At 42.3% G+C, this 17,186-nt stretch overlaps 1 protein-coding gene across 3 annotated transcripts in view; it reads right to left on the reverse strand.

Annotated features, from left to right (window-relative positions):
• The window catches only part of lrrc9 (leucine rich repeat containing 9), a 225,406-nt gene that overhangs the window by 25,344 nt on the left and 182,876 nt on the right, over window positions 1–17,186 (reverse strand). For 2 of the 3 annotated variants that reach the window (XR_015080189.1, XM_086002873.1), the window contains exons 25-29: window positions 15,567–15,697; window positions 12,105–12,213; window positions 11,167–11,306; window positions 9,104–9,240; window positions 4,547–4,764 (exon numbers count right to left, since the gene is read on the reverse strand). Coding sequence is in view for 2 of the 3 variants with exons in the window: in XM_086002873.1 (XP_085858999.1) it covers window positions 4,547–4,764; window positions 9,104–9,240; window positions 11,167–11,306; window positions 12,105–12,213; window positions 15,567–15,697 (735 nt within the window). In the remaining variant the exon portion in view is untranslated. The remainder of the gene's footprint in view (window positions 1–4,546; window positions 4,765–9,103; window positions 9,241–11,166; window positions 11,307–12,104; window positions 12,214–15,566; window positions 15,698–17,186) is intronic. The other variant, XM_086002874.1, reaches the window with a different exon arrangement.

A 17,186-nucleotide genomic window follows, 5' to 3' on the forward strand; every position in this document is an offset into this window, starting at 1 on the left:
GCCCACAGGTTGAAAACAACTGTCTTTTTACTAAACCACAGTTAACTTTTGAATAGCACATTAAAATAGAAATTTCAAGGCTAATATCATGGCTAAGTCAACCAGTCTTGAATACATATAGTCATAACTTGTGAGCCATTCGGTTTAAACAGTGCACACTGACGATGGTTCCACTGCAAGTCTGAAAATCAAGTGCAGATATTGCGGGCTAAAAATTTGTTTGTTGCCGAAAACGGGTGTGAGGAGAGTGATGCGGGATCAACCCGCGCTTGTTCAAAGTAATGCAGGCAGCACGCTAACTTCATGCTACCTGCTAATTTTGTGGCGTGTAGCCCAGCACTGATCGTGCTGCTGAGTGGCTGCACGCTCAGCAGGAAGTCAAAGTTCGCGCGAGGCTAGCACCAATTAAAGCTGGCCTACACTTCTTAAAGCCAGCCTGCACCTCTTAAAGGGGTGGTGTATTCTGGCTGCAACAGGTGATTCAGCTGGCTAGTAAACAGAGTGTGAGCAGGAAGAAGTACAATGGCACAACAGGGGAGAGAGAGTGCTCCAAGGTTCGCGGATACAGCACTGGAGGCCTTGGTGCAGGAGGTGGACAGGAGGAGAGAGGATACATTGCACTCGGTCCCCTCATCTAAGTCATTAAAATAGATTGTAAATAGCTGAAGACCCTGGGTGGATATGGCCTCCTGCTGAGAGTCTCCCCCGCCTTCTCCCTCTTCAAGCAGCTTGTCCTCCACTGTGTTGCCTGTGCTCATTCTCCCCATCATGCTGCAGGCCAAGGGTGATACAAACTACTGCATCCATGTCTGGGAGCAACTGGTCTGAGCAGAAGCCTTGAAGTAACCTGCCACACCACTCCCTGGAGAGTTCAGCAACTTCAAATGAGATAACAGATCACCAAACACTTCTACAAACTCACCAAGAGCCAGTAGGAATCAATCAGCAACTAACCTGAAAGCCCTTTAAATAGCACTGCTGCTGAATATATGTTCAGCTGTGCGAGGTTAAGAGAGTGCGTTAGCTCCAGCGTTGAGGTCAAAAATGGCAGCGCTGGCGTCAAATCAGCGTGACGTCACAATCTGCATACTTCTGGCGCACTCTCCCAATGCCCATGTCAACAACCTACCCAAAATGACGTCCGATGTGGCCCGCACCAGAAATGTGCACACACTCCTCGGATGCCATTTTGGGTCCGAATCGGCACCCATAGCACTGAAAAAACTGGGTGCTACGGAGCTTAATTTAGCGGCCTGCTCTATACGTGTAAGAATCATGATTCTCAAAAATACATGCGCACCTAACAAATTGTTATGCACTGTCTGCTTTCCTGTGCAGAGTATACTGTGACCCAGATTTTTTCACTTGCAGCCAACCACCCCTCACCTTTGCTTGAAAACAGCTGCTGAATTTATTCCAGTAAAAGAATTCTCATGTTTTCAAGAAAAATCCTGAATACTGCTATTACTTTTAGCAGGGCACCAGTTTATGCATCACTTGTCTGACTCTGTCTGCCAAACATCAGTCTTGCACACTGCCTCAGTTTAGTTCTGTGAGAAACATATTGCTACCCACTTTTCTTTATTTTATAAAATACTTTTTAAACAGTAAATCTTTGGTTTTCTTCTTGAAAATGGTTATCACAATTTTGTTAATCAGCTGAAAAATAATTACATTTATGAATCCTTGGTGCAGAAGCAGAGTGAGTACAGAAAGGAGGTATTGCACAGGCTATAAGGAGAAATATTTAAGTCTTCTCAAAATAGTGTGAGAGATAACTGTTAAAATCTTGAAAGGAATCATTGAAAAATTTAAAATGTTTCACAAACACAATGAGGAATATTCAATATACATGCAGTTTATTCTATGTGTGAGGACTTTGCAACACATAAATTATTAAATCTTCTTCAGGAATAAACAAATTATATTCCAATTTTCATGTGTAATTTTAAATAAATATTCTTCATTTTATTTGCCACTATTGTTATAAAATGAACTTACATTTTGTTTCAAAGTAGAAGTCACAAAAAATAATGTTACTCAATAACCTCTAAATACCCAAGCTAAAGAGGGCTTTAGGATCTGAAATAAAAACAGAAAATGCTGGGAATACTCAGCAGGTCAGGCAGCATCTGTGGAGACAGAAGCAGAATTAATGTTTCAGGTCAATGACAGGTCATTGACCTGAAACATTGGCCCAGAAATTCGGGTCTCCACTGGTGAGTACGCACGGGGTACTCACCTGTAGGCCCAACGGAAGTGCCGGTTTCATGCATGCACTGCGCATGCGCGGGAAACCGGAACTTCCGTTCCCTTAAAGGAAGGGGTTCAGAGGTGGAATGCGTACGTCGGAGAGGCAGCGCGTGCGCATGGAACTTATGTTTTTTTTCCAGGTTTCTCTGGGAGGGTAAGTCTCCAGGAGTTACACATGTAAAAAGCAGACGCAAGGCCTGCTTTTAACAAGGTAAGTGGTGAATTAATTAAATTAAAACATTTTTTCCACAGGTTTATTATTTTTAAATACTTTAAAGAAAGGTAAGTTTATTTTTAGCCCCATTAGAAAATGCAATTAATTTTTTCAAAAATTTAAATTATTGTTTAAAATAGTTATTTTATGTAATTTATAGTTATTTTAAAAATGTAATTTAAAAAAAAATTATTTGAAGCTTTAGTGATGTTTTGGGGCTTATAGTATCTATAGTTTTGACAGCTCTTCCTGTCAATTTTATGAATGGGCATTTCCCTGCTACCATTGGCTCTCCATGGCCCACGTGATCCCAGGGGACGCATCGAACTAACTGCGCCCCTGGGATACGCAAGCACTGCGCGCCAGCAGTTGGAGGAGGCCCAGGATCGGAATCCCACGCGGGCCCACAGCTCAACGGCCGGCGTGCAAGGTAAGTGCAGGTCGGAGGCTTGCACCTGCGGGAAGCCTCCGACCCGAATTTCTGGGCCGTTAACTCGGTTTCTCTCTCCACAGATGCTGCCTGACCTGCTGAGTATTCCCAGCATTTTCTGTTTTTATTTCAGATTTCCAGCATCTGCAGTATTTTGCTTTTGTAGGACTTTAGGTTCAATGGCCCTGCATTTGCGGTCGGAGGCGTTCTGCGGTGAAATGCCTCCGATCTGCAAATAAAATGCCCGCGTACCTGGTGGTCTGGGACATACGGAGATTTGCAGTCCTGGACCTCTCCGGGTACCGGCGGGTAGAGGCCCACGTATCTCAGGGGCGCAGGCAGTTTGCAAGAGCCCCTGGGATCACATGGGCTGGCCCATCCAATAAAATAAGAGAATCCCCATTCATTCTTATGGGGATTCCGTATTGACGGAAATCCCATAAGCATGAATGGGAATACCCCCAAAAATACATCTACGCAAAAAATATATGTTTAAAAAATTACATATTTAAAATGAATGAAAGTCATTTTATTAAATATTTAAAACAAATGTAATTATTTGAAAAATAAATTTAAATGTTTTAAAGGGGCTAAAAATAAACTTACCTTATTGCACAGGTTTTTAATCTATAAATGATTAAAAAACATTTAAATACATTTTTTTCAAACTCTTACGCTGGTAAAAACAGGCCTTACGCCTGTTTTCGCGGGCATTCGTTGGGCAGAGGTTGGGCTCTCCATCCGCGGATGTCCTTTTCCCGAAAGATCGCAAGTTCCGGGTTTTCGCGCATGCACTTTGCACGCGAAAACCTGGAACTTGCGCGGCCCTTAAGGGCGCGTACACACCTTGTATGCGCCCATAGGGGCTGCAAATTACAGGCCAATGTGTTTTTACAACTACCTTCCCTACCTCAGTAAAAAGAATACTGTGTGCAGCTATTATACATATTGACATATTTACCTCTGAAACTGCACAATTGTTTGATCTATGTAACAGCTTAAAGATACTTCAGTATATGTTGACGAGCCATCAAAATAATACAAGTTATAAATTAAAATTATTCAATGCTATGGGAAGAAACATGAAAAATTATTTCAGACCAAATTATTTTTTTGAACTGCCCCAATACTGAAGAAGTTTGAATTTGATTTTATATCCAGAGTAATATACTGTAAATGGAGTATCTTACATAAGGTCTGTGTAACGGCTCAGTGGTAGAACTCATGCCCGAGTCAGAAAGTTGTGGGTTTAAACCCCACTCCAGAGACTTGAGCACATAATCTAGGCTGACACTTCAGTGCCGTACAAAGGGAGTACTGCACTGTTGGAGGTACCATCTTTCAGATGTGACATTAAACCATGGCCCCCTAATCTGAACTCTCAGGTTGATGTAAAAGATCCCATGGCAGTACTTGAAAAAAAGCAGGGTTGCTGCTCTTATTGTGTCCTGGCAAACAATGAGGGCTAACATCACAAACAGATTATCTGGTCATTGTTGTGGTGAAACCTTGATGTACGCAAATTAGCTGCTGCGTTTCCCCAGATAATAAAAATGACTACTCTTAAAAAATACTTAATGGACTGTAAAGTGCTTTGATACATCCTGAAGTCGTGAAAGGCACTATATAAATGCAAATTCTTTCTTTACCTGGATTTTGTTTGCACCAAGGAAAAGTCGCTGCAGTTTTACCAGTGGATATAGGTTGTTAAGGTCACGCATCCTATTCTCCTCCAGATGGAGCTCAATGAGAGCGCTTTGGCCCAAAAAGGAGTTCTCATGAATCATTCTGACCCGGTTTCGCTCCAGTGATAATTCAGCAAGGTACTGAAGGCGATCAAGGCCCTCAATCTGACTAATAAAATTGCCTACAATGGAAAGAGTTGAAATGAGTCAAATTTCATGTATAATGCACATATAAAAAATGTATGCATCCACTCAGGTACAAATTAATTCCTTAAGAACTAAAGAGATAGGAAGGACTGGATTCAGCCAATCCAGTTTCCACAATTGCTAAGTTTCACTCAGGACACTTGGACCATTTTCATCTTCCTCTTGCCAGAACTTGCAGTGAGTATATGGAATCGTTACAGGTCTTCAAAAGTGAACTGGACAAGTTCCTTCAAGTGATCAACATCACGAGTTATAGAAAGCAGGTGGGGGTTAGCTGTGACTAGTCATATCAATTACTGCAGATTTCTGGAGCTTATTTGATTGCTTTCGCAGATCAAAGAGGATTATCCAAAGGTTTATCTACTAATTGTGTGACAAGGATGGGGGGGAGAATGTCTTCTCCTAGTGCACATAGGCTATACCCCATGTCTGGACAGACCAGTTGGTCTTTTCTTGTTCTTTTTTGTGTGTTTGTATCAAATCAGAAATTCATTTGAATGTAAAAATAATGGTTTCGAAATAAATGAGACTAGGATTCATGCAAGAAATATTTTTAGCTAGTGATTGGTCAGACTGCACTTTGAATACTACATCCTATTCTGGTCATTAAGCAACAAGAGATACATTCAAGCAATGGAGGCAGTGCAGAGAAGAGCTGAAAGTTGATCTCCATTATTAGGGGTCTGAATGGTGAAGTAAGACTGGATAGATGAGTTTTTCAGCTTGCAAAAGAGCCATTTGAGAAGTGATCTTTGAAAGGTATATAAGACAGTTAAGGTACAGAAGAAAATAACCTGGAATATTACTTTAAATTAAACTGTGGTAGTTGAACCAAGAGACACAGGTTCAAACGAATAAAAGAAAATTTTAGGACTGATATTAGGAAATTCTTCTTCACACGAAGGGTGATCAACATGTGAAATGAACTTCCCAGTCTTCCCAGCTCACTACAATATGCACTCTCAGGTTGGAGACCTACATAGAATTTTACAGCATAGAAACAGGCCATTCAGCCCACAAATCTATGGCGGTGTTTATGCTCCACACGAGCTGCCTCCCACCTTACTTCATCTCACACTATCAATATATCCTTCTATTCCTTTCTCCCTCATGTGCTTATCTGGTTTCTCCTTAAATGCATCTATGCTATTCACCTCAACCATTCCATGTGGTAGCAAGTTCCCCATTCTCATCACTCTCTGAGTAAAGATGTTTCTCCTAAATTCCTTTTGGATTTATTAGCGACCATCTTATATTTATGGCCCCTAGTTTTGGACTCTCCCACTAGTGGAAATATTTTCTCTGCATCTACTCCTTCGAACCCCTTCATCATTTTAAAGTCATCTGTCAGGTCACCTCTCATAGAAATTTTTACTTCATAGAAATTTACGGTACAGAAGGAGGCCATTCGACCCATCGGGGGGAATTTTACCGGCGCTCAGGGGGTGGTTTTGGAGGCGGGACATCCGGCAAAATCGCAAAGATTGACAGCGGGTCGGAAACCCGCCGTCAAGCCATCTCCAGACAATCTTCTCGTGTGTCGGGTCCCCGATTTGCACGTGGATCCGACACCTAGCGGCGGGAAGAGGATTATAGGCACTTAACTGCTTGTTAACAGATTGTTAACAGGCAGTTAAGAGGTGTTTTGTAATTTTGACAGGTCTACTGCGGGCTCCCCGACATCCGGACACCACGCCAGGTAAGTATGGTGTGCTGTGGGTCTACTGTAATGTTTCTGCATTGATGACAGCTGCAGAAGTGGTGTGAAGGATCCAATGGTACACTGGTGAGTTTCAGAGGTAAGAAAATGTTGGCAAAATCATTTTTAATGCATTTACACTTTTCTGTAGGTGACAAGTTTTGGATTGTGTGTGTAGTCCCACCTCATTGGGAGAACCTCTCTCACCAGTGACAGATCGCTTCTGTAACCTCACCTGCAGCTGCCATCTGTTTTATCCTAAGGAAAGAGTCACCAGAGAGCCTGGGTGCAAGGGTTCACCTGTGAACAGTCATTGTCAGTGCTGTCAAACACTGAAAAATCATCTGTCAAGAAAAAATGTACGTGTCCCCTTTAAGAAAACCAGCAGATGACGCGTTATCAACTGATGTCATCTGACACCAGCTTTCTCTTAACTGTCCGGCAAACCCACAGGGCGGGCTTAACAAGGCCAATTGACGTAAAATTACGTCTGTGTGTTTTGGGCGTCGTTGGGGATGGGATCGAAACCCGGAAGGCAGATGACTCGCTCCCAACTCACACCGAAAGGTAAGATCGTGGCCATCGTGTCTGTGTCGTGTCTCTCAGTCTTCTCTTTTCTTGAGAAAAGAGCCCCAGCTTGTTCAGTATTTCCTGATAGTTGCATGAGGGCAGGAGTGATTAAATGACATAAGGGATGATGGTGCAAGGCAAAAGTAGGTGGTAATGGGAAAAGTAAAGAAAAAGCAGATGCATCTAGAGAAGCTGTAAATGGCAACGGCAGAACCATTACCAGCACCTGCTGTCTGAAAAAAATGGGAGCAGTGGTTATGATCTGAGGTTGTTGAACTCAATGTTGAGTCCAGAAGGTTGTAAAGTGCCTAATCGAAAGAGGAGGTGCTGTTCCTCGAGTTTCCATTGAGCTTCATTGGAACAATGTAGGAGGCCGAGGACAGAGAGGTCAAAATGGGAGTGGGATGGAGAATTTAAATGGCAAGTGACCAGAAGCTCAGGGTTACGCTTGCAACTTGAAACATTAACTCTGTTTCTCTCTCTGCAGGTGCTGCTTGACCTGCTGAATGTTTCCAGCATTTTCAGTTTTTATTTGCCACTTTTAAATGATTTGTGAATCTTTACCCCTAGATCCCTTAGTGTCTCTATCCCATTTAGACTCTTATTTTCCAAGGAGTATTCATCCTACCAAAATGCACCACCTCACACTTATCTATATTGAAATTCATTTGCCATCAGCCTTAAATTGATTAGAACAAATGTGTCATATCTTTGTGGGCACACAGGTGTGTATCATGGAGGCTTCGTTCTTGCCTTTTAGTTCCTGGGCTCGAAGGTCAGCAAACTGAGGTAGCGATCTAGATCGCTGGATTTCATCCCTTTAAAATAACCCTGCAATTTCCGGGGGCATTCTGGTTGGGTGCAGGGAGTGAAGCTTGCCTTATGCCAGTAGTAGGGACAGACCTGATGGAAGTATTCAAATGAAGCAGAAGGGAGCATTCTCGTCCTCCCACATTCTCCTGTCCTAAAGTCAGCTAGTCACCCTAGGGCAGAAGAGCCTAAAGAACATTGCACTGTATCTTGCTCCTAGACCCTCACTAACTGGAGAATCCGCGAGGGCCTGGGGTAGGCTGAAGATTACAGGTAAAGACTATTTTAAGAATTGAACTCTCCCCCAAGTAATTTAAACTTCAACTGAGATCGCCATCAACTGCTTATGTCTAGCACCAGGACTGGTGTGGGGGGCCAGGAAAATCTATCCAATAAAGTTTAAATCCATGTTCCTATTTGCATATATCTCAAGTTGATCTTCATGAAAGCCCTGCAGCGGGTAGTCAAAACTGCCCAACGCATTACCGGCACCCGGCTACCGACCATAGAGCACATATACCAGAAACGCTGTCTACGGAGGTCACGGTCCATCATCAAAGACCCTACCCACCCCAGCCACAGTCTGTTCGCCCTCCTGCCATCTGGGAGACGCTACAGATGCATTCGCACCCGTACGACCAGATTTAGGAACAGCTTCTTTCCCAGGGCTGTCATCCTACTGAACTCCACAAATAAACTCTAAAGCCTGCACATCTGCCAATGCACTTTATTATGGTCATATTTATGTTAATATACTACAAGCCAAATGTATGTTGAATGTTTAAATGTCTTAATCCAAATGTACACTCTCGGGAGCCGCAAGCCTACATTTCGTTGTACTGCACTTGTGCACTAACAATGACAATAAAAGTTGATTTGATTTGATTTGATGTTCTGATTAGTATTTAATCACCAATTAGGCAACAGCACTGACGACAACTCTTTCTAAACTTTCAGCCCCACAAAATTCAAACGGGACAAACCAGTGAATAGGAAATATAGGTACAAGTAGGGATGAGTTGCCTCGGATTTAAGGGCCAGACTGCCAGAACTCAGGGACTACATGCTGCTCATATATTAGACACCTTAGGAAACCATGTGAAGTCAGAGGCTAAGGTTTCACTGTACAATAACATATTGTAACTTAGCTGCAATGTTATGCCTTGTCTGAGAAATAAAACAGAAATAAATTTGCTTTCACTGCTAGTTTAGTGTGCAGGTAGATTACTACTTACCTTCTAAATACAACACTCTCAAATTTATCAGTCTGCTCAACTGTAGCTGAGCCAGGCTAGAGATGCCATTATAGCCTAAATGAAGTACTTCCAAGCTTTCCATAACCGGAGGAAGACTTTCATAACCTGCATCTCTGCTGTCAGAAGGGAGGCACAGTGGTTAATTATGCAACAACATAACATTTTAGTTGGAAATTGTCATCAATAAAGCAGCAAGATTCAGAATTGTGTATTAAAATGTTATTATATGGGTGAATAAAAGTACTTAAATGCCAATTTAAGTACAGTATGAAATTGTCATGAAGCTTACTGATAATCTGCATTGTTTATTATGGCACCCTATGGTTCGGCAACTGAGATGCAACAACTGAGCTTGATCTTGGAATACAGACATTTACCATGCTTAATGCATACACTTGCAGTTAATAGGATTTAACAATATATCCTCTCTTAATATTATATATGCACACAGCATCAGTAATTTCTCAAAATAACATTTGTATTATTTTTTATTTGTACATAACTAATACTGTATTGCAAGCAATAAAACATAATTTGTGAGAGAATTAACTTTTAAAATTTAGTTTGTTGCTTCAGTTAAAAAACACAGATCCTGATTTTTCCCTTATTTGTTGTACAAATGATGGGTTAGTTATGAAATTCTCACTGGAACTTGTATTTTCCTCTGCAAGCAATGGGTGGGTCACCAAGACAATTTGCATATCAGTTAAAATAATTTCTGGCAGATTTCCACAGTGTGGTGGCAAGCCTCTTGTGGGACACCTCATTGAATGCCTTCTAAATATCTATATACACTACATCTACTACATTCCCTTTATCTATCCAATTTGTCATTTCTTACAAAAATATTACATTTGTCAAGTATGACATTCCCTCAACAAATCTGTGCTGACAGTTCTTGATTAACACATGTATTTCTAAATACTTAATAATTTTATCTTGTATTATGGATTTTAAGAGTGGAATTTTTTCCAGGTAGGTGGATTGGGGGCGTGGGGTCTTCCGAGGCACGCAGAAAACCCGGGAGGCCGGGTTTCCCACAGGCCCTGCTGACTTTAACGGCAGGGCCTGATTTTCACGTGAGGCCTCAGATTCCCAAGCTTCTCAAGCTGGCTGGCTGCGGGTGGGTAGGCCTCAGATGAGAGGGGTTGGTCCGGGGGTGGGGGGGTGGGTGTTGATTTGGCAATTGTGGGAGGGGGGTCGGGGGGTTGACAGTGGAGGCTCGGAGATCGCGGGAGTCGGCAATGGAGGATCAGAGATCGCAGGAGGGAGGTCGCGATGGGGGGGTTTGGCCGGAGCATTGGCGGGGGGGGGGGGGGGACTGAAGAGAGGATCAGGTACGGCCACCAGAGGATTGTGGCCAGGCTCAGCATAATCGGTGGGGTGGGGGGAGGGGAGGAGAGGAGAGGACTCATGGTGGGGGAGGGGGGCGGCCTGGGGAGGCGATCGGAGGCCTCGTGAGGGGGTCTCCGATCGTGAGGGGTGGGTTAGATAGGGTCCTTGGATCCAAGAGATAGGTATAAAGCTGCTTACCTCCTGGATGCAGCAGTCGCCGCCTCGTTTTAACTGCCGGGTTTCACGAATTGTGTGAAACCCGTCCACTTGCAGTTAAATTCAAAATGGAGGGGAGAAAAGATGCTTCCAGCCTCATTGCAATATTTAAATTGACGTACCGGCCCCTGGGAGCAGGTTGGTCGCCCGCCCCCATCCAAACTGGAAGTGGGCGGGTTGGAGGCGGGATCAGGTCGGGAATCCCATTTTTAACAATTAAACTGCACCCCCTGCTCCAAACCCATCCTTTCTTTAGGGGAAAATTCCAGCCTAAAAGTTTTCCCACATCGGATGTTAGACTAATTGAACTGTAGTTATGTAGTCTATCCTTATCTCCCTCCTTGAACAAGAGCTTGTCAAAAGCTCCTTACTACGGACAATGGAGAGAAGTGGAAAATATTAAATCTGCTGCAGGTGCTAGTTGACTCACAAGAAGAAAATCTAGATCGCTAATTTGTATATAGTGATAAGAATTGATTATAATCAGATACCTGTTGCCCCTGGAAAGTCCTGGCTGGCCATAGCCACTGGAAGACACCTTCTGCTGAAGAAGCTGCCTATTGGTCAAATGAATTTGAGGCTTTTGTCTCGGCAAAATGGTCTCAATGTGGTTGTGACTTAAATACAGTACCTTCACAATAAGCAAAAGATTAAATTTTATTTTACCATAAGTCAGACTTCAGTTTTGTTACTGTACTTATTTACCAGGTTCTTGTTGCTTTCAGTTGGTCTCTAGGAAGTGCACAAGAGAACCATGGGTAAGGAAGGAAAATGTCTGTGTCCTATCTTCCCAGACACAGCAGGACTGATTTTTCTGGCTTCTTTGCATGTGGAACACCCATTCCCCAAGTGCAAAGATCAGAAAAAATGAGTGCAGACCTGTTTTATTGCGTTTCTGACCCTTTTACGTAACTGGGATTTCAAAAGCATCCCTTGGGGGTACAACAACAACAGATCTGGGCCTGCACCTGCACTAAAAGCAGACCTCTTGGTACTACATAAATGAGATGGGAGAGGGTGTCCCTAACTTCCTGCCTCATTTTCCTGCTGGATCGCTGGCTGGGTGTTCCAGTACAGGGATCCCCTAGATTTGGCTTCAGATTCAAATGAACTTCGGGAGAGGTGAAATCGACGCCGCAATGATAGCTAGATCTTTGTGGGCAACTTTCTTCGAGGTCAGCGGCAAGCACTATCACTTCGCCACAGTGTGTAAGTTGAGCTATCCAATGTAATACTGGTTGCAGTTAAGAAAATTAAACATAAGGAGCTGGAAGTAATCCATGTGACTTCTATAAATAAGTGTATAGACTCTAACTCTGACAATGAGGAACAGAAAATGGTTGTGCAGTACTTATTTTAACATCACTATTTGTTACCAAGATTTTAAAAAACAATGGAAGTTATCTGCAGATAGCTATAAAAAACTCACTTTGACACGAGGGAGATAGATAAGACCACTGAAGGATGTGAGGTTATTGCGTTCCAAATTAATTCTTTGTAAACGTCCAAATTTCTCTGAAGGTCCAAGATCTACAGATCTGGTAAGAAGTATGAAAAAATACTTTGAATAGCAATACTTATGCTGTAGCTAATGCAACTGATGTTACATTTTAACTTTTGAATACAACCTTTGTAATTCTTGATATTTAAATAGAATTATACAGAAATTATAACACAGAAACAGGCCAATCCGTGTTTATACTCCACCTGAGCAATTGTCCTAATCCCATGTACCCACCCTGTTCCCATATCCCTTTACTCCCTTTTCTTTCAAACCACCTATTTAACCTATTCTTTAAATTTGACATGGTCTCTGCTTCAGACACTAACTCCATTAATGCATTCCACAGCCTCAAAACTCTCCGTGTAAAAATGTTTCTCCTGCTCTCTGTCCAAATTCTCTCAAATTATATATTCTATATCTCTTTCCATAAAAGACATTATTCTGTTAGCTTTTTTTAACGGCCTTATTCACTTGAGGTGCTGCTTTAAGGTCTTATGGACCCGAACCCCCAATCCCTCTACACTTCCACATGTGCGACCCTAAAGGATCAGATAAAGAGCCTGGACCACATAGAACACGAGACAAGTAGTGGTGGAGAGAAGAGGCTACTGTTAAGCAACCTGGACTTGGACACAAGCATTTACTGAGCAGATGGGATATTATTAGTGCACTTATCATTGTTAGTACAGGAAACTTCGCGATATCCGGCACCGACGGGACCGAGCTGCTGCCAATCTATCAAAACTTCCGGATAGACCAGCGCTAATGTTGATGGATACGGAGGTTTTCATCTCCGTATCTGACAACAAACACTGTTGCTTAGCAACAGCTTGTAAACACTCGGCCGGTACCTTGGAAGCGTCTCTGAAGCTGTTGCTAAGCTACAGAGACGCTTTCCAGAGCCTGACTGTTAAAAAAATGCTAGGAGAAGAAAAAAAACCTAACCAAAACGGCTGCTGATTTCTGCCGTTAGATCGAGGTTTCCGGACATACAACCTCCGGATAAACCAAAGTTTCCTGTACATGCAGTATTATCAGTGTTTATGAACACATTGATGTTAAAAACCATATGGTAGATACCGTAAGGTTAAGAGAGACTCATTGATTACTTGAAAAGTATAAACAAATCATTACTGAAACGGAAATCATATTCTCACAAAAAAATTTTTAAATGCACATTTCCATGGCTGTGTGTGAAAAATAGGCATTATTCCTATTTCATGAAAAGAGAAGAAAGCATAGCTCTAAAAGGTTACAGGGGCAAGTTCACATGAGTGTTTGAGTAGTAACAGAAGGAGGTGGAGTGAAGTGTGGTACAGTGACTGTAGGACTGAAGGGAAGCAGGGGAGAGAAGGTTTGAGTAGTGGAGCTATGGGTAGTTTGGAGCTGAGGAAAGAGTAATGTGAGATCTGAATTAGGAGTCCTACCTTAGCAAACCTGGTGAAATCATTGAACTTCTTGCAGCATTGCAGCTAGGTCCTGGGTACAATGCTCCTGGCATTGACTTTCTCTGCTACCTATTGCCACTGCTGTCTGGCCACCTGCCTGGAGACTCTTCAGCCTCCCAATGGAAACAGCACCTCACTCTTTTTATGAACCAACTCCACCAGGATCCCCAGTGCAACAGCTGAAAATCTGGAGGCCCTCACAGCAGCTGTTTTAGTCATGTCAGAAATGTCCATGGCAGTTTCCGGTGCTGAGCAGCCAGTGTGCACCTCCTCTTTAAGAGGTGCAGGCTGCCTTTGAATAGTGTCGTAGACATGTCATTTTCAGGCCCTCAATTAGGCGAGTTGCCAACGAACAGCGCGAGACGCACTGGCAGTCCACCTCTCCAATATTAATGAAGCACAGGGACCAATTTCGCTACCTAACGGTGCCCAAATGTTCGGGCGCGGGCTGCATGCACAGTGCCGATTCAGTGCCCAAAAATGGGCGCGGGTCAATTTCTACCCCACAATATCTGATGTATCATTGCCTGGGGTGAACTGAAACCCTTATTACTATAACAGCTTAATGGATTGATACGGTTCTCCTAGTCTTTTGATAGTGGGGAGAAAAAAACACCATCTGACCATGTGACTGAATGTATAAACGTGGTCAAAAATCAGCAGATTTCACTTGGTTACATAATTTCTAAGTTATGCCTCCTTAAATAAAAAAAAGTGTAATACTTTGCTAACATTCTTGATGATACTTGACCTGGAGCAGGACCTGTTAAACTTATACGGAGGTTTCATCTACTACTAGAGTCTCTACACACCAGCTCCACAAAGGCTGTAGTACAATGGTCAAATAACTGATGCTGCCTGGGATAAAACTCTTGGAACCTTTGAAGTTGAAAACCATGTTACAGAAAACAAAAAAGGTACCTTCCATCATTGAACCAAATTTATCAAATTGGCATAATGATCTCCTGAACTCCATTCAGATGTGAGATAGTTGTCCATTTGCATGTGCTCTGCAGCACACTGTCTCGATTTCAGAACAACTTGCATTTATTTATTTAACATAGTAAAACATCCTGAGGCGCTTCACAAGAGCGTTATCAAACAAAATTTGACACCGAGCCACATAAGGAGATATTAGGACAGGTGACCAAAAGCTTGGTCAAAGAGGTAGGTTTTAAGGAGCATCTTAAATGAGGTGAGTGAGGTAGAGAGGCAGGGAGGTTTAGGGAGGGAATCCCAGAGCTTAGGGCCTAGGTAGTGATAAAAATCACGGATGCGCTAGAGGCCAGAATTGGAGGAGGGCTAGATCTCGGAGAGTTGTAGGGCTGGAGGGGGTTACAGAGATAGGAAGGGTTGATGCTATGGAGAGATTTGAAAACAATGATGAGAATTTTAAAGTTGAGGTGTTGCCGGACTGGGAGCCAATGTGGGTCAGCGAGCACAGAAGTGATGGGTGAACGGGACTTGGTGCGAATTAGGATACGAGCAGCAGAGTTTTGGATGAGCTCAAGTTTACGGAGGGTGCAAGGAGGAAGGCCAGCCAACAATGTAAACAGTCCGTGGTTTCTATTTATTTTACAATTAAGACATATTTGCAGAAGAATAATATCGTTAATGTGACATTCTGCAGCAATGTGTATCCTCTCCAGATGGGGAAAACAAATTTAAAATTGCCAACCATATTTCATAAATAGACAAAATATATACACTTTATACGATTTGAATTGTGGCAGATCTCCTGTTCATCACAGCACTTTTGGGCTGGTATGGTTGAGAAAGTTCAAAACTTGATGTATGTAACAACTTGACTTGAAAGACCACAACTATGGCATAAATGTATAGCTGTCCTACCACAAGGAGGATTTCAGCAAGACAAAGAAAAAGCATTCCTATTTTGACTCAAAGCTTCACTATTCGCACCAATATCAATATACATTACCTGATTGCAGATTCTGGCATATCCAACTTTAAGAGCTCTGAAAAGTTTGAATGTCCCAGTCTCTCTGTAACCATGTCAGAGGTGAGTCTACCACCAAACACATCTTTTGCATTTTCAGATTCTGCTGGTTCCTGCATACAAATACAAAACCTGAGGTAATGCTTTTATATGGCCCTAACCGTACTCGGATGCGAATGAGGTTTCAAATGTAAAATGCTGCAAATAACTGCTAATTTTTCATTTATAAATATACACAATTAATTTAATATACAATAGCCTAGAAATTTGAGCATGCCACTTAGGCCTGTGGCTACATTCCTATTTTCACCACATTCCCACCCTCCCCCACTCAATCCCAGTGCAAGGTGTTTCATGGGAGAACTGGTCCTGCAGCAAGCACGGGGGTCTGGGATAGAAAATTGTTCCAGGATATAGGGTCGTAGCTAAATTCTAATTTTCACAGTTGAATTGCTACTGTAATGGTAGGAGTGAGCTGTTAATTCAAGAGTTACATGTAACGGTTGTGTCTTAAATCACAGTGTATTCACAGACGTTTTAAAAGAACACTGAAACAAAAAGGTGGTTTAAAAGCTGATGAGCTAGACTTTTGAAGTTGTTTTCCAAAAAAACTGTAAACAATAATTCATTAGCCTTCCTTGGTAATTGCTAAGCACCTCACACCCATTGTATTGGGAGGTCGGTCCCTGGTTCCTGTCTCTCGGCAGGTTTATCTGGCATAGCCTCTCCTCTTTGATTGTGACACAAGGAGATTTTAAAAAAAAACAGACCCAGAGATACAGGCAGTCAGTCAGCGTTCTTAGAAAGAAAACTTTCAGGGCTCATGACTTTAGAATGCAGGAGGACAGTTGGAAGTTACTTTGTTTATATCAAGCAAGAAGACCAACAGATGCGGGGAGGTATACTGTATTCATTATTTTATATTATTGCATGAAGGCAAATTGCACTGATTGAACTAAGTTCGATCATAACTGTTGCTTTGTATGTCACTTGTTGTGGAAAAAAAGCAGCTTAAATGAATCATAATTGGTCCCGTCTTACCAAGCATTTTCTTGGCCCACCTTCAAAAAGATTGCAGAAGCACACATGGGGGAACATGTGAAAGATGTGAATATCCAGTTCAGACCACAAGGGGGTTACAACTCTGGGTTGTACAATCTATCTTAAGTTATATATTAGGCAGTACAGACACATTCCTAAATGCAAGATGCTCAGACCACTTACTGGAGTGACTAGCATTGCTGTACCTGAGACAATATCTATGACAAGACCCTAAATTTGTAACAGGCAGTTATGACAGTTTGAAGAAAGGATTGAAATTGTAACATTTTGATTTTATGGCCAGTGATACAATTCACTTCATGTCCAGACTCCTATGAGACCATGACTGTCAGGTTCAGACCAGTAAAAAAGCCAAAGTAGGACCAGGCTAACAACCAATTCATTGGGGTTTGAAGTGGTAGGAAAGAATAATCAAATGGTAATATAGCGGGAAGATTATACTACTATGTACAAAATAACTCAGTCTCTCCTGAAAGGATTCAATGTTGAGGTGATTGCGCAATAACCAAATAGTATTTATAGTCGGAAAATTATGACAAC

Source organism: Somniosus microcephalus, chromosome 12 (assembly GCF_052327205.1).
Source record: "Somniosus microcephalus isolate GS21.2 chromosome 12, FLI_Smic_1.0, whole genome shotgun sequence".
Taxonomy (NCBI): domain Eukaryota; kingdom Metazoa; phylum Chordata; class Chondrichthyes; order Squaliformes; family Somniosidae; genus Somniosus; species Somniosus microcephalus.